We start from the raw sequence: 27,826 nt of genomic DNA, 5'->3' as shown, positions 1-27,826 counted from the left end.
GGTGCTGGAACAATTTGTATAGTGGGGGTGCTGAGAACCATTGACCCAAACTGCAAACCTTATATATGATGGAACTTCAAGCCAGGTGGTGCGGTGGCATGCCCCACACCCCTAGTTCCAGCAACAATGAATCAGGGTGATTCAGGGAATAACAGCAAGGGAAGCAAAAATAACAAGGAGTCTGGTGGCACCTTAAAGACTAACAGATTTATTTGGGCATAAGCTTTCGTGGGTAAAAACCTCACTCCATACACCTGACATAAAATAGAAGTCACCTTCACATTTAAGTGGGAAGCGCAGTACAGCCTCCACCCCACCCCAAATTACAGATCCTTGCAGGCAATATTCCATATTGAGGCAAGCAGCCTAGGGCCCAACAGAACTACCATTCCCAGCATGCAACCCTCTGTGTCAAATTGCCTGAGGAAGTGGGCGCGGGGAAGCATTGCATGCTGGGATTTGTAGTATCCGTCTCGGGTCACTCAGCTGAACAGCTCGGTCAGTCACCTCCACCCGGAAGCTCTGGCAGGGTGGTGGGAAGGCTGGGGAGAGGGGCGGAGTGCGGCGAGGTTTGCGGTTGCCAGGAGCCCGCTGCTCTCTGGCGGGGAGCGCCGCGGCGCGCTCTGTGCAGGGAATCTGGGTGAGCTGGGCCCGCCAGCAACGTATCCACGCTCCTTGGGGTCCTCGTAGCAGGTACCAGGCTGTGGGCAGAGCCTGTTCTGACGGGAGGTCGGGGACACCTTTCCGAGGTGTGTGCCGGGGCCCTGCGGCTGAGGGGTGCGACTGATTCCGGGCCTCCTCGGTGCTCCCCCAACCTGAACCTGCGGGGCCGCCACCTCCGTAAGGGGGAACCTGCCAGAATGGGGGAGGGGCAGCCCAAGTGGGGGAGTGGGTTTGCGCGGGGGATGGGATCGTCACCCCTGGTTTAAAATGCTGTAGCGTTATGCGGTGAGGGCGGGGGCTCTGCCCGCAGGGGTCATGGCCTGACAGCTCCGCTTGTATTTTCCCCTTATATATGTAGTTGTAGGTGGTTTGCATCATAAGTAACTCACAGTAATATGACATACTACTTCTGCCCACAGCTTCCAGACTTCCCTCCTTGCAGTCTCAGAATTGCACAAATTGTTGTATAGAAGATCTAACAAAACACTTTATGATTTGTACCCTGCCCTCTGTAGTAAAGCTGTAATCCCAGCAGTGATTCTAATAGCATTACCATTAGGAACCAGAAGTAACGTGTACATGTTAGTTATAATTCCATTTTAGGATTCTAGTAATCTGGGGGGATTTTGTAATAACCATATTTTATATTTGTGAGAACATAAATCATACAAATGTAATCATGAAGTGGGAGGGGATTCTAAGGAGGATTTTGTGAGTTGGTGGAGAGATGGGGTAAAGAGATAAAAATGGGGGCAATATGTCTTTGATTTATTTGTTTAACCATGTGCTTTGTTAAATAAGGTACATAGATTTAAAACTTGCAAAAACCTGTCATGGGATTCAGGTGATGTACCAATCCTTCAGGCTCTAATTTTCATGGTTTTATGATGTCCTCAGGGTTCACCAATGGAATAACTGTACCTGTTCAGTATGTACATGTCAGGGCACATACCTTAATTAATTATTTTCCTTTCAGTTCTCACTAATGCTTCTCAATCACTTGTACTGGAAATGGTTGTTTCAGGTGTTGATTATTTACAGCACTTGCAAACATATGTGTTTGCCTTCTATTGTTAACTTAAGTGGTTTATTTATAACAGTGCGTTCCGTATTGCAAATCTCTATTATGGTACATCATAATCAAAGGGAACCATCTATTCTTGTGATTACATCATGAACATTTATATTGAGCTGCCTATTTTTTTCCTCACCCAAAAAAGCATTCAAGGGAGGATGAACTTTTTGTAAAACAATACAACTGCATTAATCTTAGACGCATTGAGGGCACAAACAATATAGTTTTGTTTATTTTCTAAACTATTAGTTTTAAAAAAACTTACCTTCCTATAGCAAAGTTTGAGTCTAAACATGCTTACAGTGTTAATTTGTTTTCCCTGCTTACTCTCAATCAAATGCATGCTTTTTTTTCTTCACAAGTAACAATAACAGCATTGCCACCATCCTATTTTTAGTACTGTTTTTTCTGATGTTTCACTGCTAAGGTTGTAAAGAATGGCTCTGTCAAGGAAGAACTGTATAGAGTAACAAGGGTTACAAGTGACTTGGTACCTCAAAGCCTTTTTCTCTAGCAACTTAAGGTTCCAGTCCTGCTCCCTCTGAAATCAATAGGAGTTTTGCCATTGATTTCAAGGAGAATCAAGCCCTTTATGAGACAGCAGTCTCTTAGGGACAATTTAATTTGGGGTTGACAATAGCACAGATTAAAGAAGAATAAGTATTGGTTCTTTTTTGTTTCTGGTGGGAGAGACAGAAACATAACACGTTTTAGAGAATTTATTTTCTAATTTTGTAAGCCAAGATTGTCATGTATATTGCTGTATTTCGTATTCTTGGCCGTAATATTTCCTCTATGTGCAGCACAATATTAAGATGGAGGACTATGAGAAGTTCTGTGAAAAGCATCTTGCAAGGATCCAAGGAGAGTCGATTCAAAGGGAAACGTCTTCATCTGCTCAGAAGAATATCTCACTTATTAAATTCCATGGCATTCCTGTGCTTTCACCTCTGGTAAGATTCCCTTGCCAATTAGGCATTTGTATTAAAAAAGAAGAGGACAACCATTTTTGTTTAGTTATTTCTATCTAGATAACATATGACCAACCTTGAGTAGTACAGGAGACAAGTACTTGTATGTAATGTTGAGGTTCAAAACCAAAATGAGTGTGGTGGGATGGGGGATTGTCATGCAATGTAGTACAAGAAGATTTTGTCATTTGAACAAATTAGATTGTGGTGCCTTTGACTTGGGCAATGCCTGCTGGGTGGACTCTTTCTTCCCTTCCTGCTATACCCAGTGGTCTTTCTTCTCTAAAGGCTGCCCTTCCCCACTCAATAATACCCTCTTTTCTACACTATTCCACTCCCACTATACTTATCTTGCACCACATCTACCCTAGTGTATTTCATAGACTGAATTCTAATGGGTAGCAGTGGTGTAAGTTAGAGTGTAAAAAAGGCATAGGTATTCTTTACCGCTATCATTTAACTGATCCTTGACACTACAGCTATTACTGGTGGAGCTGGACCAGTAGGAAATTACAGCTATAAAACTGACTAACATAAACAAAGCCAAACTTGCGACACAGCTATATATGTTCTCTAGCAGGGCGCCTCCAAGGCTTTTTCCATACAGAAGGTTTTCTGAAATCTTCTCATTGATGTTTCTAGTATCAACAAAGCTACACTAGTTCAATGATGTGAGGATCTGAGAAAAGTGTCAGAGGAGATACAGCTCCCTTTAAACTGTTTCCTACTCTGTTGTAGGACTCTGAGTACTCCAGGTTCTGATTTCACAAAATAAACAGGGTAACTTTGACTTTCAAGCCTTTTGTTCCTACTAACTACATTTCCTTACTCTTTTTTTAGATTATGTATGTATGTTTGTGTATATTTATCATGTGGAAAACCAGATAAATATTACTACTGAACACTTTCTTTTCAGTTGAAAAAAATGCTGATTTACCAGTTATTTAACATTATTTGGGCTTGTTTAAAATAGTACTGGATAACAAGAAATAACACCGGGAAAACACATGGGGTGATTAAAGAGAATTTAGCTTTGTAACTTCTTTTATTTCAGCAAATGCTGTTTCTAGGACAAAGACGGGAGCTAGAAGAAAGTAAACTAGAGCAGGAAGAGTGATTTATAAGGCCTTGGAAGGGACTTCTATATTTGGGTCTGAAATTCACCTATGGTATGAAGGGTCAGTGTGAAGATCCCACATCCCAGCAATTAGACAAGGCTTATGGATAGGAAACTGGGGTGAGAGTGGTCATTTGGGTACTTGTGCAGTCTGTATACACCATTCAAAAGATCTCTTTACCAGCTCTGCATAGTCTGGTGTGGAAGGCCATCCAGTGAGAGGGTCCACATGATCAACTGTTGAGTAGATCCTGTAAAGCTAAATCTCTCTGCACTTCATACGCATATGCTCCAATTCTTGGGCTTTATGTGGGCGGAGTAAATTTTCCCTGTCTTACCAAAAAATGTTTATGGTTAAAAAGAGGCTAATCTTCAAACTGCATAAAATCTCAACAAACATGTGCTCTCCCATTTCATATTAATTTTTAAAAAATATTTCTTATATTTAATTTTGCTTTTTGATAAAGAAAAGAAGTCACTGATACTTTGTTTTGCAGATGAGTCTTGAGAGAAAAAAGGAAATGCAGCAGGATAAACAAAAAGCACTTGATGTAGAGATCTGGAAACAGAATTCCAGGAAAAGAGCTTTACTAAATCGTGTTCAGGAGATCCTGGAAAATGTGCAGGCAAGTTTTTTTAATTAGCTGTTGTATGAAAATGTCTTCTCTGCACATTCCAAGGGTCACTGAAGGCTAGTAAGATCCCTAATATAAACTAGCAGTTACTAGCAGTTTACTCTCTTTAGACCAACATTTGCTAGTAATTTATATTGTATGACCTGGTGAACAGTTACAGTGAATACATGTAATAGTTTTAAATAATGTTGTTAAGTTAAGTGTGGTCCGTGCTCAATTTGGTATTTGTAGAAATCAGCTAGTTTTGGTGGTACGGCTATTGTTTTCAAAAAAACATTTAAAATAGCTAGATAGATTTCCTTCAGACTGGTCACTACTATAAAAACTGTTAACTAGTGACATTACCGCTTTTCCCCCCTGAAACTAAACTTTGCAAAATAAAGAACAGTGCTGGTGTATGCTTTGAAATTTATATTGTAATTATCTTTTCTTGTTCAATGATGGGACTGTTCTTAGGGGTTAGACAGGCAGATACTTTAAATTAGTAGTTCTCAACGAGGGGTCTGGGGCCCCCTGGGGGATCATGAGCAGGTTTCGGGGGGCCACCAAGAAGGGCTGGCATGAGACTTGTTGGGGCCAAAGGCAGAAAGCCAAAGCCCCACTGCATGGGGCTGAAGCCTGGTGACCCAAGCCCCACCACCCAGGGCTGAAGCCGAAGCCTGAGCAACTTAGCTTCGTAGGGTTCCCTGTGGCATGGAGCCCTTGGCAACTGCCCTGCTTGCTATCCCATAATGCTGGCCCAAAACCCAGTAGTTGTGGGCCGTGGAGTTTTTATAACATGGTGGGGGGGGGGGCTTAGAAAGAAAAAGGTTGAGAACCCCTGCTTTAAATTATTATTTTTTTTCTAAATAGGCTTCTTAAAACCAGTGTAGTTTGGGTTTTTTAGTAGGATGTAATAAAGCCCTTGAACTAACCCACCAGCTAACTGAACACAGTTTGCATTGGGCTTAAGTTTTATTACTGAGGTGGCAAATGTAATCTATTGAGCTTCTTGTTTTGTTTACTAGTGTGTGCATGGAAACCATCACCTGACTTGGGATTTGAAAGGCAGACCAGGAGCATATGTTGAGAATACAAAATAATGGTTTGCTTTCTTCTAGACCTCCTGTGGTTAATGGGCACTTAGGTTGATATAACTCTGACAACCTTTTATCCTTCAGTTTAAATGCCCCTATTGTCAATAGCTGCACTGTTACCTATACCTAAAGAGGACTATGAATTTATACGAAGGGGCAGATAATACTGAATGGTCTGTGCTCTTTTTATTTATTTATTTATTTGTCAGTTGCTTTCCACAGAAGCAAGCTCTGGTTACATAATAATGAAAACCAAAAAGGTTTTCTTGTATGTCCATAAATTTCATTGAGAATTATGTATGTACTCTTTTGCATAATGCTTCTCTTAATTGGCAATGGGTTAATCTGAGTTGAAGTACAGTATATTGAATGTTATTGCTGAAGTTATTTTAATTACATGTCAGAATAAACGCCAATGATACATTTATGTAACATCCTATTGTCCTGAACATTGTTCTTTAATTGGCAGCCATAATATTACTTAAAGAATATATGTTCAAATATCTGTTTTTCTTTTAATATAACTTTATCGTAGGTGGTTGGTCTGATGATAAAAACTTCTGACTAAACCAAATATTAAAATATATTTGTTGCGTTCTCCTCAAATTACTTTTGCCAGTTGGAAAGGTCATCTTCTGTATTGTAGACTAGTGTGGTTGCCATAGTTCCATTCAAGTTGGAAAATTCATGTTGCATTAAAGTGACAGCAATCTAACTTTATAGATCAGAAGGCATATGTACTTAATCTTAATTTGAAAACAGTAGGGCTTTATTACACTGAATTGACATAATAATTTTCAGGGTTTTTTTTTTTGCAGGTCAGAAAGGTGTCTAGTATGAGCGATTTGGATCAGTGGGAGCCTGAGAGTGGTGACTCTAATTCAGAATCAAAAGCCTCAAATGGCTTCACAATGCTCTCAAACATCAATTTGCCAAGTTCTATTGAATGCTGTGGTACTACAGACCTTGAAAAAACATTGGAAATTATGCCAGCAGATACTGCTATCCAGGTTACATCAAGTGGAATAGACTCAGTTAGAGGCACAGAAGAACATATTCCTCCTGAACAAAGTGAGAGCAACCTCTCAGAAAACATTGCTTGCCCAAAGGTTACATCCCCTGATAAAACACAAAATACAACTACTTCAAATGCACATGTAAACCAAGAGCATATGGAGGTGCCACCAGCTGGTGAGGAAGTACCTGATCCGTATGTAATGAGTCTTCAAAACCTTCTGAAAAAGTCTAGGGAGTACATAGAGAGAGAGCAAACCAGACGTAGCATAAGAAGTAATTCAAAAAGAAGTGTTAATGAAAGTCATTCAGATAAAGAAAATGATGCAGTTAAAACAAATGTGTCTGGGAAAGAGAGAGCGAGGTTTACAGGCAGAAGTTGTACTCCTCTGACACTTGATAAACCAAGTCTTAATAAATCAAATATTCTTCTCCAAGGTGCCTCTGCCCAAATAAATAGCGTGAGTACATCAGCTTCACCCAGTTTTTCTAAAGTGGATATACCTACCAGAGCTGGAACACCCCCAGTTTTGGATTCGGATTCAGATGAAGAATTTAAAAATATCTCTACCTTTGATCACGATAGTAGTATTGTCAGAAGCCTTACAGGTTCTTATGCCAAATTGCCCAGCCCAGAGCCAAGTATGAGCCCTAAAATGCACCGAAGACGCCCAAGACCTTCATCAATGGGACACATAGTTATCAATAACCCTGTGAATGCCTATGAATTAAGCCCTATAAACAAGGGAAGAGCAATTGACTTGATCATACAAGATGTCACTGACCAAACGAATGCATCTGAACCTGTGCCAAAATTCACTGCTGACATCACTGCAGTTTGTTCTAGCAAAGCTCATGTCAACAAGAATTCTTCAGAGACGTCAAATCACATGTGTCAGCATTCCATTAGTCAACTAGAGAGCAAAGGAATGATGGTGTCTTCCATAATGGAGGGAAAACTGGATAGCAGAAGGCCATACAAAATGGACAGTACTACTTGTACTGCAACTCCAAAATTGCATGAGTCGTTTGCAGTCAGTCAGTCGATGGTGACTCAAAAGCTCGTAACTATGAATGGAATCAAGCCAGATAGTTTATTAGAAAAGACCATAAGTAATTCACCCGTGGAACTCAATAAATCTTATGATGTAGAAAATCCATCTCCATTACTGATGCAAAGCCAGAATAAGCATCAGCAAATGGATACTCCAAATGTTTCTTCTGGAAATGAACATTTTGTAGAAAATGGTTTCGAAAAAGTGAAACGTAGGCTTGATTTGGATATTGATAGCTCACAGAAAGAGAACAACCCATATGTTTTAACAGATGGAACAGAAGAACATGGGAAGTGGAGGTTGCAAGAGCGAAGATGCCCCATAGGATCTGTTTATGGTAACAAGAATGAAACCTCAGGCAATAGTACCAACGGTGAGATAACGTTTTCTGTAGTCAGGCTTTTTCCAAGTTGGAAAGTTTATCTTTAGTTAGAAATGTCATTTTTAGAAAATAGGCCACTGTCTTTCATCTGCACCTTAATTTTTTGAGTATTCCCCTAGCTTGTGCATAATTTATGATAAAATGACAGGATACATTTCTGTATTTTTAATTCACTAAACATTAAGTAAGGCCCTGTAGTAAACCAAGTTTTTCTGAAAGTCTTCTGAAAGCTGCTATTGAATGACCAAAATGATCTTCTGTATATGAAAGTTGCCTCGTTAGAGGCAAAGCCTTGTACCTCCTACTTGATAATGAATGATACAGGAGTATGTGCTTAGACATTTTCATATAGCATATACCAGAAAAGGTATTCGTTTTCTTGTTATATAAAACATATTTTTATCTGATCTGCTTGCTTAAAATCACCATTTGCTGCCTTAACTGGAGTCTTTCCTCTTTGTATTGTAAAGTTTTTTGATATTGTTCTATTGAAAATTGTTGTATATAATTAGATTAGAGAGATTTAAAAAAAGAAAAATGAAAGGCCACTGAACAGAAATTAAACAATCATGCCAATAAAGGCGCTTGCTATATCCTGGTGGAACATAAAAATGAAAGGAGGAAAACTCAGCTGAAAAATAATCTAAAGAAAATTTCACAAGAGCATGCATGGGTTTGTGGGATGTGTTTTAAATATTCACCCAGTTTTAATCTGAAACCTCCAAAGAGACTGGAGAGATTCTAGCAGCACAGACTCATTGTGCATGTATGGGGACACTTGTGAAATGTTTAATAACAGAAAGAAAATCTAAGTGAATTCTTGTGTGCCAGGGAAAGGTCAATAGGGCAACTAGCATGAGTATGGTGAGCAGGACTATGGTAGAGCAGTTTTTTGAGTTCTTAAAATATAAGAAAACAGATGCATACTGCAAATAAAAACATACTTGCATTAAAATATCAGCTGCAAGTAACTTCAATATTACCAGGATTGGCGTTCTTCCAATTCAAGAATAAAAATGTCATGTGTATGTCTGTAAAGGAAACTATCAAAACTGAGTGGAATAAATGTTTTGTTCACTCAAGCAAGTAGTCATATTCTTTTCAGAGCTAGTCTCTGCATATGACCTCTTGAATCTGGGATTGGTCAGTGCCATTTATACTGTCCCATCCATGGATATGCTGATCTCAGAAACATGAATATGAAATAAAAGAAAAATATTCTACTTCATGTTTTTGTGGATATACCAACGGTGCTGTATAACACCCAATTGAAAAATGTATTGAAAATGTAGAGATCTGTTTATCTAGCTTGCAGAACACTTAGAAAATGTAAGACTATATGATTAATGCTTTATGATGCATGTATTTTTTTTTTCTTTTCAGAAGAAGAGATTTTGAAAAATAAACTCTTGGCTTTTGAAGAAATGAGAAAGAGACTTGAAGAGCAGCATGCACAACAACTATCAGTACTGATAGCTGAACAAGAGAGAGAACAGGAGAGATTGCAGAAGGTGAGGGAACAAGATAAGAAAATGCTAAAATGAGGTGTTTAGGGTTAATTGCTCAACTTGCTATTTTAGTATAAGGGGCTGAAACAATATATTATTTCTCTGCATATCATACTCAAGATGGATATTTAATAAATCTGTCTGAATTTGTGGGAGCTCTTTGAAGAATATGATTGTGTGAAACCTTCGCTGAGCTTCCATTTTGGTCTGGCTAGCAGCATTTAGAGCATTGAGAAAACTCATGCGGCAAAAACAGGAGGCTTAGGATTATTCTCTGTTTTAGTATAGAGATGAAAGGGTATTCCCAGGAGAGAGATGTGTCATAACTATACAGGGAAGGGTAACAATCCTCCTGTAGACAATACTATAAAACCCCTCCTGCCCAGAGACACCAAAATCCTTTTACCTGTAAAGGGTTAAGAAGCTCAGATAACCTGGCTGACACCTGACCCAAAGGACCAATAAGGGAACAAGATACCTTGAAATCTTGGGGAGGGGGAAGGCTTTTGTTTGTGTGCTCTTTGTTTTGGGGGTTGTTCGCTCTTGGGACTAAGAGGGACCGGACATCAATCCATGCTCTCCAAATCTTTCTGAACAAGTCTCTCGTATTTCAAACTTATAGGTAACAGCCAGGCAAGGCATGTTAGTTTTATCTTTGTTTTCTCAACTTGTAAATGTTCCTTTTGTTAGAGGGTTTACCTCTGTTTGCTGTAACTTTGAACCTAAGGCTAGAAGGGGTTCCTCTGGGCTCTTCGAATCTGATTACCCTGTAAAGTTATTTTCCATCCTGATTTTACAGAGATGATTTTTACCTTTTCTTTAATTAAAATTCTTCTTTTAAGAACCTGATTGATTTTTTTCATTGTTTTGAGATTGAAGGGTTTTGAATCTGTGTTCACCAGGACTAATTGGTGAGGGAAAAGGGGTGTAAGGACTTGGGCGGGGGGGGGAGAATTAGTCTCAAATCTGCCCAGGAAAGGGGGTTTAGAGACTTGGGAAATATTTGGGGAAAGGCAGAGTTCCAAGTGGTTCTTCCCTAAGATTTGGAACACACTTGGTGGTGGCAGCTTACTGGTAACCTAAGCTGGTAAATAAGCTTAGGGGGCTTTCATGCGGGTCCCCACATCTGTACCCTAGAGTTCAGAGTAGGGAAGGAACCTTGACAAGATGTATAATTGATGAATGCTTTTGTATCAAACTGCAAAAGGCAAGAGATGCAATGGGGACTTGGATATCTTGGAAAAGCTAGACAATTACTGCACAGTCAGGTATTGGCTTGCATAACATCTTCATGATCTATTAAAATAGCCAAAAGGGATAGGAAGCCAGGTGTTTATATTTGGGAAAGGCTGAGCTGCCGGATTTCTTGCAGTATATTTATTCAGCACATCTGTTTTAAGTGCAATTATATCATTTGTTACATAGAGGTTAGTGGAAATTAAGATGCCTTTATATCCGTGATTTTCAACCTGTGGTCTGCGGACCCCTGGGGGTCCACAGACTATATCTAAGATTTCCAAAAGGGTCTGCACCTCCATTCGAAAATCCTTAGGGGTCCGCAAATGGGAAAAAAGTATTAGTTAAAACTGCCTATGTTGTATTGAAGCTTATGCCAGGATACAATTGCTTGCTCAAAATGTATTTAAATTCCATTATGTAGAATCAAAGATCTGGTTTTATTTCAGACTTTTAATCTGCAGGAGATAGAAGAGCAGGAGAGAAGGCTAAAAGAAAAGAAGAGTGCTGTAGCAGACCTAGAAATACCCAAAATGACCATTAACAATGGGATGGAACTGCAGTGGAGAAAAATAAACGAAAGTGGCTTGTTGGAAACAATGCTGACTGAAGTGGAGACAATCAATAACACAAACTCGAACAGCACTGGTAAAAGTAGGAGGCAAATAATTATTAAAAGTTTTACTGGGCACTTTAAAGCAGAATATACCAAATGTACTGGCTGGTTCATGGTATTGGTGATGGTAGCATCTCTGCTTCTTCCGTGGTTAGAATCCAGTCTAGGCAGGAAGTACTGAAAGTTAGCACCTTACAGCTGCTGTTTAGCAGTCTATGTAAAATTTATTAGTGGTCTTAGCAAGCTTATGTCCACTTTGCAGGGTCAGAAACTACTACTATAATAAAATTCTGAAAGTACCTTCCTTGGTCATATGTCTTTTTTGGATAAGATCTTGTATCATTTTATTATCTGACACGCCATCTACTGGGGATTTTTTCACACACTAGCATAGTGGTGGATCTTTTCCCACTTTGATTATGATATTTCTACATTTTGAACAAGCATAGGTGACATAAGAATATAGTGCATACAACACAAGGGAAAATGCTGGCAGCAATTTTAGTCCAATATATATCCCGATGTAAAGTAAATTCAAGAAAGATTTGGTTTTAATATAGAATGTTAGCTGTTATCTCTGTACATTTTAAAAAAAACAACATTGCAGATGTCATAAAACTAGATTTGTGTGTGTGTGTGTGTAACAGGTGCATGACGTGTTAAGTTTTGGAATAGTAGTTTGTGTGCACAGGCTTCCTGTTTAGTACTCATTTGTTTAATCATACATTCTGCTTTCATATAGGTTTTGCCAACACTACCATGCCTAGTAGTTTTGGTTCAACAAATGAAGCTCCATTCTACCTCTGGGGACCATCTGGTAGTGGAATGTCAAAAATATCAGCATCCAGGCTTATTAGGGCCAAAACCAGGTGGTCTCAGGTATGAAAATAAATTGACTTAAACTTTTCTTTTCTTTTTTTTTTTTTTTTTGCTTAACCATCTAATTCTTTCAGGACAACTGCTACTGCAGGTACACATTTAAGAACTTCCAATCCAAAACTACTAATTGATCCACAGTTCTTAGATGGATTTGTACTAGCAGACACAAGAAGAGAGCAGAACAATATTTTTCTCATTACAGTACAGACAAACTAATCGTGTAACCACATCTTTATTCTGTTAACCAAATTAATACTGGGGAGTTCTGGCTAGCCAAAGTGTATTTGGCAAAATTTAATACCTGGCTGTTAATACAAGATAGCTGTACAGACATTTTTGTTAAACAAGTAGCAATCAATTTAACTTAATTTATTTTGAGAAATTAAAATTCAGAACTTTAGTTGGATTTGATATTAAAGCATAGAAAATCTCTTAATTTTAATCTTTTTTTTTTTTTCTCTTCTCTTAAAAGGCCTCCAATCCAGAGATGCAAGTGAAGTTCAGTAAGATCACTGCCTTGGCAAAGGGATTTCTGACTCGTAGGCTCATGCAAACAGAAAAATTGAAATATCTTAGGCAAACTGTAAAAGTAAGGCGATAACTGTAAAGATGCTTGCTTTATGCATTTTTTCCACCTTCCTCCTGTTGGTTTCTGCCACTCCCTTTCAGCTGACAAATAGGATCTAGACTTGTCACCAGAGCACAAAATTCATTTTACTTTGAGAATTAACTAATGAAGTTTACTACATAAGTAATATAGCTCTATCCTTTTTAGAGAATGAATTAACTACCCAAAACATAGTTGTGTTAATTATTGTATGCTGTATGCATACCACTTTTGATAGTGTCCCAACAGTACCTTTTCCTGTGCCTTTTTGAAGTGACCTGTAAAACCATTCTAATACAGACTGAAGTTGAATAATTGTTTCTTAGATATATTCTTAATTATCTAGCATGCAAACTTTCAGTTGAAATGAACCTTGCATAGCAGAATATTCCTTAATCCAACTTTCATATCTGCTGTCTTAAAACTTTTTTTAATTGAACTGTATTTTTCCTGGATCCTGAGTTAGTATGGAGGTTTCCTGTGTCAAACTTATGCTGTGATTTTCCAGCTTTCTAAATAGTCAAATAGTTAGCTGCTAAAATTGGAGGCATCATCTAAGGTATTCTATTAACGTCTTCAATCTGCCCCTCTGTCTCTGATTGATTTCATATGAGGAGAGGAAGCTAAGGACAAGGGAGTGGAGAAGGGAAAAGAGAGATGAGTGATTTACCCCATCGCTCCTGTTGCTCGGCAAGGCAGCAGTAGGGAAAGATGGTGAAGTGGAACATCATCTCCATTAATCTGAATATTTCTTGGATCTAAGGTGGTATATTTAGTATTAGTTGCTCCTGTACAGCACAAGTGTGGAGAATGGTGTGTGTGTGTGTGTACAAAGTAAAAGATCTTAGACAGGATACGGCATATAGGGGAACCCAATCTTGCAATAGTGAGAATGCTAAATTACTTCTGCTTGGTTACAGGAGTAAGGCCAAAGAGGAGATTGTCTAAGTGCCCCATTTTTTTTTTTAGAGAATCACAGTTAAATCCATGTCTGTTTAGCTACCCCCAGTCTCTGCCTACACCAGGGATCGGCAACCTTTGGCACGCAGCCCGCCAGGGTAAGCCCCCAAGGGATGTGCTGGCCGCTGCTGCCCGCAGTCCCCATTGGCCTGGAGTGGCAAACCGCAGCCACTGGGAGCTGCGATCGGCTGAACCTGCGGACCCGGCAAGTAAACAAACTGGCCCGGTCCACCAGGGGCTTACCGTGGTGGACTGTGTGACAAAGGTTGCCGATCCCTGGCCCACACTATCCTTTTCCTCTGAACTTTTGAGAGTAAGGGAGCAGATGTATAAATGGCTTGAGATTTACTTCCACTCAGTGTGAAAGATTAAGCGTAGTACATCATCTTTTTATTTTTTTAGGATACTATGGAGTTCATAAAAAATTTTCAGTCTGAAGCTCCCTTAAAGAGAGGAACTGTTTCGGCGCAAGATGCATCCCTACAAGAAAGAGTGATGGCTCAAGTAATGTATATTCAAAGCTTTTCTTTTATAATTACTTCATCGTTGTAAAAGAGAGAAATTATTTTATCTTTGACAGAGATATCTGAAGATTTCAGAGGGTCAATATTTGAAATGAAATTTTAACTATGGGCATTTTGTGCTGACACAGGGGTTTTTAAAATGTAGTTTCACCAAGAAAGCTTCATGAAAGCTTTGATTTATTTCAGCTGCGAGCTGCGCTGTATGACATCCATGATATATTCTTTATAATGGAAGTATCTGAAAGAATGAATATTCTGCGTCATGATCGTGAAGTTCGCAAAGAGAAAATGCTGAGGCAAATGGTATGTTCCAAGTTTGTATCCAGTAAGAAACACTTTAAAACTAGGAAAATGTATATTATTGTCCCTAGTTAAGTATCCGTTGTTAGTGATTGGAGTAAGATACAGATTTTTTTTTTTTTCCTGGCCTAGTAAGAAATATAAAACCTTAGCTTTTGAAAACAATCTTCCTGATAATTGTGTGGCTTTAGCTGTGGTGCTCCAGTAGTTAAACTTGTTCAGAAAGACTCCAGTCTACAATAGGGACTTGGGGCCTGGATGCTTCCAAAGTGTGTGTGTGTGTCTGTCTTGGAGAGAGAGGAAAGAAATGATGGAATTATTTTGATAGCAAGAGAAAAGGTGCACATAACTTTGTTGTTGTTGGTTTTGTTATTTTAAATTAAAGTTTGGAATGTTTAAAAAAAAAAAAAAAAAAAAGGTGCTACATCACCATGTAAACTAAAGAGTTGCATTAAATCTTTTAAAGTAGATTTTATAATGAAAAGTGCCAATCTTTTAATTAAGGTGGATCAGATGTGGCAACTGTAATAAAAGTAGTAACAAATATTAGTATCCACTTCTGTGTTTTTGTAGGCTAAAATAAAGACTCCACGAGAGAGGGTGACACTTTCAACAGCTACACAGAAGTCTCTGGATAGGAAGAAGTACATGAAGTATGTATGTATTTAATATTTTTTTGGTAGAGAGAATTGGAAGGAAGGGAGTTGTTGTTATTTGAACACAGCTGAATCTTTTAGCAAAATAGTTTTGTACAGATTTTGGAAGACTCTCTCATTTGCTAGAAAGTCTTTATATGTAAGATTCCTTTTTACATAAGTGTATTGAATTCTATTTCTTTACAATGGCATTTTTTATATAGACATTCAATATATATTTGTTCCCATGCTGAAAACAAGATAAACACTCCTCATCTTGTTCTCTGTACCTACTGGCTGTTATCTAATTTTCTCTGAAGTCTGATCACCAGAATCATGGTTTACATTTATCATTGTCCAAGTACCCTCTGTATTTGCTGTAACAACTCAAGTGAATCACATTACTGCAGTTAATGGTGTTGGTGACGTTATCAGGTGACATTCCTGCTGAGTCAGCAGTAATGACCCAATGCCACAGCATGGCTATAGGGGACTCTCTCCCATCTGAGATACCATTCTTTGGATAAGATAAAATTTGCTTGCTTGTAACCAATAAAATCTATAACCGCTTTTGGAAAGATTAGTGGTTGCCCCACTACCATGACTATATTGAATTTAGGTAGCTGCATCCTGCCTACAAAACTTCCTCTAGTTCTCAATTGATATAGTATTCTTCACTCTGTCCTGAGCTGTGTGTAATGTCGCTGTGTGCTGTTAAGATGCTGTTTCAGTGATGAGTGAAGTGACTCCTGTGTGACTAGTCTGTAGTTGGTTTGCAAAGCGTGAGTGCTGTATTTTTATGTTGTTTTTATTTTGGAGAAAGCCATTAGCTGTGTATGATAAGAGATGCATTGCATGTTGGTTGGAGTGCCTTATGGCATAATGGAGACAATTGCTTCTGTTTGTGTTGCAGTTGGAAAGTGTAGTCTGTACTGTACATAATTTTGCCAAAAGAGTGGCAATAATACTGTTTAGGTGGCTTCCTTTTATTTTTATAGCTTCTTGTCTGACAATTTTTATAATTTTTTCTTAAGAAATGTTTTAAAAGTATTTGGATACTTACACTTTTTTTGTTTTGTTAGGGCTGCAGAAATGGGAATGCCAAATAAAAAATTAATCATAAAACAAAATACTCCTGAAGCAAGGTCAGTGAAAATTACTTTTTTGTAATTTACACTAAAATGTTCTTAACTGTTTTTGATAATGCTAGGTCTGTTGACTGCTTGCTTGCCATCAGCTAGTCACCTGTCGTCATTGCCCCTGGGTAATGAAGAATGCACAGGGCTAAACTATTATGAAAAGTTATTAACTTGCCTACAGTTAATAAATAGTACTTTTCCAGCTTCAGTTTCTCAAAATTAATATCCTCAAACATGACCTTTCTTGTCTGTGTTTATTTCACTCACTCCGTCCAGTTCCCAAGTTTCTCAAGTGTTAGATGCAGTGGTAGCATCTTTAAGCAAATGCTTGATGCTATTTTTAAAACAGTATTGTTGTTCTCTCCACTTCCCCAGACATGAACTTTCATGTAGCGAGCTGTAGAAGCTTTTTAAAATGGGGTGTTATTTAAAGAGATCCTCAAGCTTCAGTAGCATTCTTGCCTCTAGATCGTAAAGAGAGAGAGATTCATGTCTCGCATCTGGCCACTATCTTATACTCTGTGTTAATAAACTAGTACTGAACTGTTAGAGGTGCTGCCTTCCAGATGAGGTCTGTCTACACTAGAGAATATTGGCTAATATCAGTTCAGATGCTTAGAATGCTTATAAAATAGCATGCATACATCCGTGCACAAAACATTTCATAGGTGTGCCCTCTACTGGTATGATTGCATCATCTCTGAGCAAATCTTAAAAATAGCTTTGCCCACTTAATTTCAAATTGTGTCAGTGCTAGTTTAATAAGAAACCTGAAGCACTGCAGCTGTACCGTTTCAGTGGGGCCTGCCAGGACAATCCCATGACAACAGCTAAGAGCCACTGGCCATGTCATTCCCAAACATGGTTATACAAAAAATTTAATTTAAAAAATTACAAAAATAATAAAAGCAAGATCTGTCTTCCCAAGAACCAACGTATGAAGTTGTTGATGCTATTTATTGTGAACCGCAGGCCAGTCTGTCGAGCAGCAGGGGCACGTTATGGCCTCTGCCATGGCACATGTGTAGTTCTGCCCCCACAATGTGTGAGTGTTGATCTACAAGCAGAACCAAATAATTCAAATAAATCACTGGGCGGGGAAAGGCGGGGCAGGAGGGCAGCATCATAGTAATCGGTGAAAATATTTATTACTCGTATGAACCTGCTCCAGGTTTCTTATCGGAAGCCTGGTGATAAGTACCACAACTCAGAGCCACAGCAAATGTTGGAGGAGGTGCTGTGTGTGGGTCTGCTATACCAGGGTAATAAGTGTATGCACACAGAACTGTTGCAATAACAATTGGTGCTAGAAATGCGTAGCTGCTATGTTTCTAAATTGAAACAGTTCAGTCCTTTAGTATAGACACTTGTAAAATAGATTACTTCTTTCTGTCTCTGAAGGCTATTTCAGTGCTTTTCTCCAGTTTTAATGGTTGCCACGCATAACTGGATGCTCTCTGCATTAGCAACATGTAACCAAACACTGTGCTGGCTTCTTTGAGATACTTGGAATATGGAAAGCAATATATAAAAATCAAACTTATTTAGAAACAAAATAAACAAAACTAATCCAGATTTTGTTTTTAACAGAGTACTTCAGCCAAATCAAGGACAAAATACTCCAATTCATAGGCTTCTTTGCAGGCAAGGGTAAGAGTACTGTATGTGTTTTAATGCACAACTTAAAGGTTGAAAGCAAATGCAATATCTGAGTCAAATAATTTCCAAGTAAGATCTACATGCATCAATGCAAATATTGTTCAAATGCAAAATGGCTAACTTACAATTCATGGTGAGACAGTTCTTAAAGTTCCTAGCTTTTATTTTTCTTATACTGTAAGGGAAAAAATGCAGTGGTCTCATTCTGTTTTTCATTTACACTGTGTTCTGACATCTGTATTTGTAACATTCATTCCATTAAGTTTTGCTTCCACTTCCTAAAAATGAAATATGATTTTATAAGAAACACATACCTCCTAAATAATGCAACATGTACTCATTAGATCGGTTTCTTGAATAGAGTAGTAAGAAAAAAGTGTGCATGGAGAGTTTCTCCTGTTAAGGTATATGCATAATTCCTAGTAATGTTAATAGGAGTTTCACATGTGCACATTCTGGAAGAGACGCTACTGTATCACTTACAGACGTTTTCATACCAAGAACAGTTTGATAGTGTTTTTCTTTATTGGATACATCTTTGGATTTTAATGCAAGTGACTTATTAACTCTTTTATATTTAATTAGAACCCCTAAGACCTCAATGAAGGGGGTTGAGCAAAATAGAAAGAAGTCCTCAGAAAGCAGAGTGCCTAACAAGGCAACTTCAGGTGTGTAGAAAATGGGTTCTTGGATCTCTTTTAAAATGAAGATATGAGTGAGTTACTAGTATCAAGAAAATTTAAATGGGATATCTTGTTTTCCTTTTCTTGCTGCAGTAGCTTTGCTATAATACACTTTGACTAAATCAACCATCTTTCTATATATGTTTATAAAAACAAAAAATGTGGGTAACTTAATAGTACATTTTCAAATTCTATAAAAGACATATACAGTTTTTTAAGATAACTGCTTAAATTCCTTCTCTCAACAAATGCCTGATGGCCAAAAATACGCAATTTTTAGTAGTATATGTAAAAACACACTAATCATTAGAGACCTGCAGAACTAGAGTAGATAGATCTAGACTCTGACTCAGATATTTATATTTTTATGGCATTTATTCCTATTTCTTAATCTATGTAAGACTTGTCCTCAGAGGACATGACATGGATTTTCAGAAAATTTACCAGCAGGAATATTATATGAATTCCTCACTTTAAAACATCTTGTAGAATGCTATTCTGCATATTAGATATTAACAAAGAAGATTTATGATCCTTTTTCCTCTGATATACCCAATGCTGTGCATGTCAGTTTTAGATGAGGGGTAGTCCAAGTTCCAGATATGGAGTTTAGAAGTTGGTTGGTTGATTTTTAATAAAAAGGGGTTTGGACAGAATGCCTAGCTATTCATAGATGTGGTTTTGTCCATTCCACGCCTTAACAAAACGTTAGTTGAAGCAAATGTTTTCTGATACTTTTCCACTTTAAAACTTGAATGTAAACAGTTGTGATTGATTAAAATGAAGTAAAAGCTTTTTACTCAATTGGTCTTTGTCATCTACTACAGAAATATGATTTAGGAACTTAATTCATATAACTCACTTCTAAAATTAATGCATTTATATGGTTGGGTACCTATTAAAAATTAGGAACATCTGGGATCCTATTCAGGACGGAAAACCGTAATTCTTTGGGATGCAACAAGTGACCCATAGAACTCAGTATGATTTTTCTATCCAATCTTGCTGCATATAGAGGGAAAATTCAAATTCAAACTCCCCACCCACTGCTCGGATACTAACTATTTAGCTAACGAGAGCTGACAAAAACACAGGTCAAGGTAGTCAGGAATTGTTCAGACTTGTAAGGTCACTCAATTAAAATTACAGAAACCATGCTCTGAGGAGTCAATATTCTGGCCTGCTTGCTTTAGCTAGTCGTAACTTTCTCATGACTTGATATCATGACATTTTGATACTCAGCAGTGTAAATAATCCCATTTATGACAATGGCTCCAAATTTTATCTGGCCTGCCTTCATGGCCCTTTGATGAATTGCTGTAAAATTTCTGAATGTCTCATAATAGCCATCTGACAGTTGTTTCTAACTGGCTATATGGAGGTGCGGTTTTAGTTATGTAGTATAACTATCTCCTTATTTCATCTAGAGTGTTTGAGCATCAGTGTTTCCATGACATTTGTAGTATCAGCACTTCCATGTTCTTCCAAATACAAATAATAAATCAGGCAATATCCATCTGTACTAAATTAACAGCAGTGCATTGTGAGATCATTATCTGGAAGAAGCCCTAACAAGTGTAAAAGAAATAATATGAATATTTATGCAGTATTAAAAAAGCTTAAACTTGAATTAATACATGTAAATAAAACTTGAATTATGTACATATTTGAACTAAATTGAATAGTTTATCAAATTATTACCAGAATAATTAATTATTCAGTTATAAAAAAAACCCACCCTGAGTTTGGAATATAAGACTATTTTCAAAAGATGCACTGTAAACTGTTTAATGTGGGTGAGCAACAAATTGTTTCCAGGGAGTGGTCATGCCCAAATAAACTAAAATCTTTATAAAAAAAAAATTAAATTATATTGAAAGCTAAACAAATTCATGTACGTTCTTGTATTTTATCTTACATTTGTGAGTGTGCTCCTGAAAATGAAGACTCAGCACTCGCTTGCTCTAGGCAGAGGATAGGCATATTTCTTCCTGTAACTCTGCTAGTGCATGTCAGTACTGACCTACAACATCCCTGCTGTTTTAGTTTTTGACATTCCTTAAGCACAGACTGAAAATGGTGTGGTGGCTTTGTTGGGGCTAGGATGTGGCAATCAGACTTAATCTTACTTCTGACCCAAACGGAACTTGAATGCATATCACTAGAAATGCAATGCTCATGTACCAGCCCATCTACTCTTTCCTCCTCTTTGTGTGTGTGTGTGTGTGTGTGTGTGTGTGTGTGTGTGTGTGTGACTTTGTCATTTGAAAAAAGAACAGGAGTACTTGTGGCACCTTAGAGACTAACAAATTTATTAGAGCATAAGCTTTCGTGGACTACAGCCCACTTCTTCGGACTAACAAATTTATTAGAGCATAAGCTTTCGTGGACTACAGCCCACTTCTTCGGATGCATCCGAAGAAGTGGGCTGTAGTCCACGAAAGCTTATGCTCTAATAAATTTGTTAGTCCGAAGAAGTGGGCTGTAGTCCACGAAAGCTTATGCTCTAATAAATTTGTTAGTCTCTAAGGTGCCACAAGTACTCCTGTTCTTTTTGCGGATACAGACTAACACGGCTGTTACTCTGAAATTTGTCATTTGAAATTCCATCTCCAAAGCTTGGTCTTCCTCTCTTAATTACAACCATTGATTGAATATCTTCTCCCCTCTAGTACACACAATAATTTTTCATTTAGGACCACTGATTGAACACTTCTGTTTTTGTTGTGTCCTTCTTTTGCCTTTAATATTGAGCTTTGGAACAAAACTCAATTTCAAATTAAGTGCCTATGCCTTTTGCTAGTGAGTTTAACTCCTCTAATTCTGGATCTACGTGCCCGCTTCTATCTTGGTTAAGAGAAAGGGTTGGGTTTTTTTTGTTTTGTTTTTTAAACTGGAACATCTAAACATACGGGGCATGTTTTGAAATCTAGAGTTGCACTTCTGCTGAACGTGGCTGGTACGCTTGACAGCAGAGAAACAATAAATAGCTTTTTACTTTTTTCATCAAGTATGTAGGTTGGGAGTATAGACTAAAAGCCAAAACCTTAAGGAAATGTCCTAGAGAAATTACTAGAAAATGAGAAACTTTTTATAGTTTTGTTTTTGCAGTTCTCTATCTATCACATACAATTCTATATTAACGTCTGTGTATCTCTTATATATATCCCTTGAATTCTATACAGGGTTAAACTATAAAAAGATGAATTTGTAATAAATTTCTGTGGACTTGTACTAAATTTCTATATAGCCCTATTGGTTTCATTCTTACTGAATTCTGTAATCCTTTTCCATAAGGATAAATAAAATCTTTCTATATACTCTGTTGCTCTCTCACATACACTCATAGCTATTAATTGTTGTGTAAATTAATTTTAATGGGAAATAAGACTGCTTTTTGTTTTTTAAAGGTAAAATCCAGATCATTGGTGAATATAGTCAAAAATGTCAGTTTATTTCCTGAATGTAGGCTTTGATCCATGTAATGTGCACATGAGGGTTGAGAGAGTAGTGCTGAGGCACTGATAAGGCACCATGCTCATCAGCCCTGTTACTTCATCTTATTGGACCATGGGTAAGCTGAGGGGTGCAGGTATTGCATGTTGCTGGATCGGCAAGAACATTTTTGTGATGAGGTACTGATGTGGTAAGACCTTTAGAATGTCCGAAGCTGCCTTGCTCTGTTTCTTCTAAGTGCAGCTCTTAAGCACCTATAAGTACCCACTTCTCCTGGCTGCCAGTCGGAGTAACAGAACATACTAAAAATGGCATCTACTCACATCATCCTATACAGTGGATTGCATGCACTTTCTCCTGGCCTTTCTCCACTCCCCTTCCCACCCTTTCAGCTCATTGCTGAGCACTGTGCATATTTTGCTACACAGATGTCTGGAAAATGTTGAGGTCTAGCCCTTTGCCCAGCAGCTTGCAACAACTGAGCCGTTAATCTTGAAACATGCTGGTTCCCAGCATGATGGAATTCTTCCAGATTCACGGAATTGAGATATCTCCCTTTGCAGAGGCATAAGCCAAAATGTGACTCAGATCCTTAGTTGTAAGAAGGACTCTGTTTGGTGGCTTTTTGTCAGAGTTCCCGCCCCACTCTGAACTCTGGGGTACAGATGTGGAGACCCGCATGAAAGACCCCATAAGCTTATATTCTACCATCTTAGGTTAAAAACTTCCCCAAGGCACAAATTCCTTTCCTTGTCCTTGGATGGTATTGCTGCCACCACCAAGTGATTTAAACTAACATTCAGGGAGGGGCCACTTGGAGCCCTATCCCCCCCAAACCCCTTCACCCCCTTTCCTGGGGAGGCTTGAGAATAATATACCAACCAGATAGGTTAACAAGGTGAGCACAGACAAGACACTAAAAACCAATCAGGTTCTTAAAAGAAGAACTTTACTTTTTTATAAAAAAAAGAAGCACCTCTGTAAAATCAGGATGGAAGGTAATTTTACACGGTAATAAAAAGACTTAAGTTTAGAGGGGAATCCTCTGTGTTTTAACTTTAAAGTTACAAAACAAGAATAAACCTCCCTCTTAGCATAGGGTTTGAAAGTATCTTCTTTCCCCATTGGTCCTTCTGGTCAGGTGCCAACTAGGTTATATGAGCTTCTTAACCCTTTACAGGTAAAGGAGGGATTTTATGTTACCCTTAGCTGTATCTTTAGATATACATAGATATATATAGATATAGATATATATATATATATAGAGAGAGAGAAAATAACAATAACACGAGAACTTAAAATTCTGGTTGCGAATTTCAACTCAGAGACCTGTAATAAATTATCTCCTGAAAAGACAGTTCAATTTTATTAGGATTTGAGTATTCTCTGACTTGTATATTTTCCCTATCTTTGTTCTAGTCTGTTTAGGTCTATAGCCTCCTCCTTGACATGGATGTACCACCTCAGGTAGTTTTGCTAGATACACTAGAGCTAAAGGGAAAACATACCCTCTTAGTGTATTTCCACCTCACCTTTTCCTATAGTAAAACCTGTTAGAGGAGTTTTGGGGAGGAAATCTCCAAGAGGATCTCCTCAGAGTTCCTTCTCTTGTTTGTTTGGTGGTGGCGAGAGGAGGGTTTGCGTCCTCACCCCCTTGAAATAAACTGGATGATGTTGCAGGAAGCCAGGGCCATCTTCATGAAGGTGCTCTATTTTTCCATCCCCTCCCTCATCTCCATTGGAGCTGTGCTACCAGGATGACAACTCATCCGCAGCTGTCTTAGTGAAAGTGGGGTTGAAGGGAGAGTTGATTTGTGGAAACTAAAATAGAGCCATTGGGAGAAGAGTGTGCACCTTGCTCCTGGTCTACCAACTGCTTCCCTCTGACCTGCTCAGGCTTCACTCCTCACCCTGTGTGGACTCCATGGGGTGGGGTGAAAGGGATGCTGTAGAGGGGCTGAACCCCTGTTCCCTTTTACATGCAGAGGGTTTCCTCTGTACATGGATATTTGGGGATGGGGGAGATCAGGCCCATAAATAACTTACTGAAATACTACAATTAAAATTTAAAACGCTAATGTATTTAGGTTGTGTATTTATGCTTTGCATTGTTCTTGCTCAGTCTGTCTTTCTTGGGTGGTTCTTAAGATTCTTCTGTCTTTGAGGGTGGGAGTTGGGGTGGTGAGGAGGAATGAGTTTTTTATATTTGCCTTATAGGAATGTAATGTATTAAAATGATGGTAGCTATTCATTGTATAATAGTGAAGAGTTAGGCAGTTTAGAATAGTTAAATGATCCATAGTAGCTTAAGATGCTTAGCTAATTTTATGTAATCAAGTGTTATAGTACAATATAGAAACCATCATCATTTCAAGTTTTCTAATCTTTTTAAAATTTATATATTGCAGTTATAGGTGTTTTGGAGTAGCAGGAAAGCAAGGGGAACACTTACTGAGGAAGAAAATGCTATAATGTATAGTTATTTACAAGCCTTTTTACAACTCGAATAACCTGTTTTATTCATACATTTTAAGGTATTTGAGATATAGAATAAATTATGAAAATATTAATTTTTAAATACATCTATTTAAAAGCATATTTGAACAAGTTTGTGTATTCCCGTCCTTAAAATTTTTGGTTTTTATTGGACAATTCTTTTATAAAAAGAACAGTCACAATCACAGAATGTTAACTTTTTGTTTCTGCTTTATTTTTAGGAGTATATGCAGGAAGAATCCAAAGAAAGAAGCCAAATGTTGTGACAATTTAAGACGACAGCACTCGCTCGGATAAAGAAAAGGCTATTTTAATGCAATAGTCTCTTCAGCATCGGTTCAGATCTTGCATCTCCTATATGTATGCTGTGAATTGACAAACGTACACATTTAACATATTTTGCATATTTTAAGGACATACAATAGGTTTTTATGGAATGATGTTAAAGTTATGGAGAGGGCTACAAATAAGTTCAGTTCTTATACTCATGAAAACAAATTGCATGTTACAAACCTGTTAGGTATTCAGATTACTGCATACATATGTCCACATTCAAAATGCTCTGCTGTAGAGAAGAATATAGTGCAACATTGTTTATTTGTATCTTTTTGCCATCTCTGACTTATTCTTGTATATGTCATGCACTTTTTTGTACTATAGGAAATATATTTACAATTGCATTTCATACACGTTAGTCTGTATAACTGATTTCCTATATGTGTACATATTTTAGCCTTTTACCCTAAAATTAGAGAAGTAGAAAAGATAATTTATTCAACTGTAACAATACAGTGCGTTTTTCCTCTGTGTATTTGTTTGAGAACAGCATCGCTGAGTGTATCATTACATATGAGTGTGCTAACCTCTCAATTTAAATACTAATGACTGATATTGTTACACTCATTTCTATTGACTGTTTGCAAACATGGATCTGAGTTAATTGCTGGCATAAATGTGCAATTCTATTTACATGAATGAAGTCGCACCTGTTCTCACGGGTGGTGAATTTAGGCGACTATGATGAAACATTCCAGGCAATTTTTCCTCCATACTGTTCACTGCATTTTCTAATTCCAAACTACATTTTGATCAAGATGAAGTATAATTAAGATGTAGCAATTCTATGACACTGTACAAGAGTTCCAGAAGGAAAGACTTTAATTGTCCTCAGCAATCAAACAGATGACTGTTTCACACCATTATGTGTCTTAAGGTTTTATTTTTGACATTCCTAGAACTACTTTACTGTCTAAACAAGTAACTTGGAACAGTTTTTTATAAAAAAAATAGTACTGTCATCAGTAACAGATCCAAGCACTGAAGCCATGCTTCCATGTTCTGAGTCCCTAAAACTTTGCAAGACTTAACCTCCAAAACACATGCTCCTGTTTGCCCCTGTCTTTTTGGCTATTTCAGCCATTATGAATATGCTTCTTTAAAAAGAGGCTGCTTAGTAATTTTAATCTTGATAATGAGTTTCTTTGAATCTTTCCTTGGTTTTCAAATAAAATAGAGAAAATCTTGCCCCTGTGTATATCCATCCTTAAAGGCAGGTATTATTCAGTCAATAGCATACTTGTGTATCCCCACAGCTTTAAGGGTGGTAGAGAGGAGGACTGTTTAAACAAAATAAAGGGTACGTATTTAATGAAAATGTCAAATTTTACTGTTTCACTAGTATAAATTTGCTATAACTCTTAACTTTTGTGGAGTTAATCCAGGTGGACATTGGTATAACAGCAGACTTGACCCAAAATATTATCAATATTCATTAAATATCTCAATATAAAAATTAAATAGGTGGAAGGAAAAATGCCTTAATACAAAAATGCATGTATGAATGAACAGAACTTGCTTGGGGATGGCCTTAAACCCACAAGTTATGGTTTGCATCTACAAATCAGTACCTTATCCTGTACCTTTTGTTGCATTATTATAAGCAAATGTTACTTATCATGCAGTATTTTAAACTGAGCCAGACGTACTTGAAAAAGAGGCAATACTAATATGAAGAAATATTTAGAGGAGTAACAGAGTACTCGGTGGTTGTGTACTGTGGTCTTATTTGAAGGCTCTGAGGCAGATCCTCAGCTGGTGTTAATTTACACCAGCTGAAGACCTGCACCTCTCTGCTTAAACACTATTATCCTTTAGTTTCCCCCCATAATACAAAGATTTATTATGATAATCTGAACTTCTTGGATTCCTAGTCATTTTCAAAACTTTATTTTTGTTCTTAAATTTTGCATTACTCTACTGTTAGTCTTTTAGAGGAAAACATTTCAGGAATAACAAAGTTAGAATGACAAGTGAAATGCATCATATTTTATTAAGAATTCTAGAGTATCTTGCAGGTGGCAACGTTAGACTGGCTTACTTCCTGTTGTATGTTAGCTAAAATTGATTGTAGATGTTTTCTGTACTGTTAATTGGCATTTGAGGCAATACGTAAAAAGTAGGCTTAGTCTAAATATTTAAAAAATGAATGTTCAACTTTTGTTCAGGTTTCTTAACTAAACCTTTTTTACTTTAAGAATGTTTCAAAGTTTGTGTACTAAAATATCATCACAAATTTTTTTTAACTTTCATAAGGCCTTCTTGACAAGTGCCAGAATTTTTTTGTAATTTGATATATTTTGTATTTATTTATACATATTTAATTTTCAATTCACTTTATTTTTGTGGAATGTAATGTCATTATTATGAAGTGTATTTATTTTTTGTACTTTATTTCATTTTCACCAGTCATGCCCCTTTCGTTAAATATACTGCAAAATAAACTTTTTTTAATCTTTCAATATTTGCATTTTTCTGGATTAAATAAATGCGTGAGATAAATTCAGGAGAAAGTGGACTTGAAATAATACAGGGCCAAGGGCATCCAAATTATTTTTAAATCAAAGAGTTGAAATTTAAGAAGCAGCAACATTATAGCTTCACCAATTTGATATGACACTGCTTCCACCCAGTCCTGCATTCCTTTTGCACTTAACTCCTGTGACTTCAGAGAGGATTCTGGTTGTTTAAAGAAAGCAGGATTGGACCCTTCAATTGCTGTTTGTTTTGAATGATTAATTACAAAATGTGGGAGAATGATGCAATATAAACAATATATATTTTATACTTAAAGCCAGAGACAA

General features: G+C 37.4%; 1 protein-coding gene across 12 annotated transcripts; it reads left to right on the top strand.

The window, feature by feature from the left end:
* Nucleotides 1-447: 447 nt before the first annotated feature.
* On the top strand, nt 448-27,484 carry CCP110 (centriolar coiled-coil protein 110). 12 transcript variants are annotated; one of them, XM_034783636.1, is made up of 15 exons: nt 448-498; nt 2,542-2,691; nt 4,324-4,452; nt 6,356-7,979; nt 9,372-9,499; nt 11,182-11,386; nt 12,091-12,227; nt 12,700-12,816; nt 14,197-14,298; nt 14,505-14,621; nt 15,192-15,271; nt 16,336-16,398; nt 17,983-18,042; nt 18,637-18,719; nt 24,908-24,984. In XM_034783636.1, exons 2-15 carry the CDS (start codon nt 2,554-2,556, stop codon nt 24,958-24,960), a joined length of 3,036 nt encoding a protein of 1,011 aa, XP_034639527.1. In that variant the 5' UTR covers nt 448-498; nt 2,542-2,553; the 3' UTR covers nt 24,961-24,984. The 12 variants fall into 12 exon arrangements, 11 of the variants coding, with proteins under 11 accessions (XP_034639527.1, XP_034639526.1, XP_034639532.1 ...); XM_034783635.1 differs by having other exon boundaries at nt 481-498; nt 1,083-2,691; XR_004647424.1 differs by lacking the exons at nt 448-498; nt 18,637-18,719 and adding exons at nt 528-693; nt 24,599-24,724.
* Nucleotides 27,485-27,826: the final 342 nt, after the last annotated feature.

The sequence above is a fragment of the Trachemys scripta genome, chromosome 10 (genome assembly GCF_013100865.1).
Source record: "Trachemys scripta elegans isolate TJP31775 chromosome 10, CAS_Tse_1.0, whole genome shotgun sequence".
Lineage (NCBI taxonomy): Eukaryota > Metazoa > Chordata > Testudines > Emydidae > Trachemys > Trachemys scripta.
This window is presented reverse-complemented; position numbering and strand designations above follow the sequence as displayed.

Bases quoted from the DNA above. Each gene is read 5' to 3' on its own strand.
- CCP110 (XM_034783636.1), top strand. From the start codon at position 2,554: ATGGAGGACTATGAGAAGTTCTGTGAAAAGCATCTTGCAAGGATCCAA. The intron at 2,692-4,323 runs GTAAGATTCCCT...TTTGTTTTGCAG, and splicing joins TTCCTGTGCTTTCACCTCTG to ATGAGTCTTGAGAGAAAAAA. The intron at 12,817-14,196 runs GTAAGGCGATAA...TTATTTTTTTAG, and splicing joins ATCTTAGGCAAACTGTAAAA to GATACTATGGAGTTCATAAA.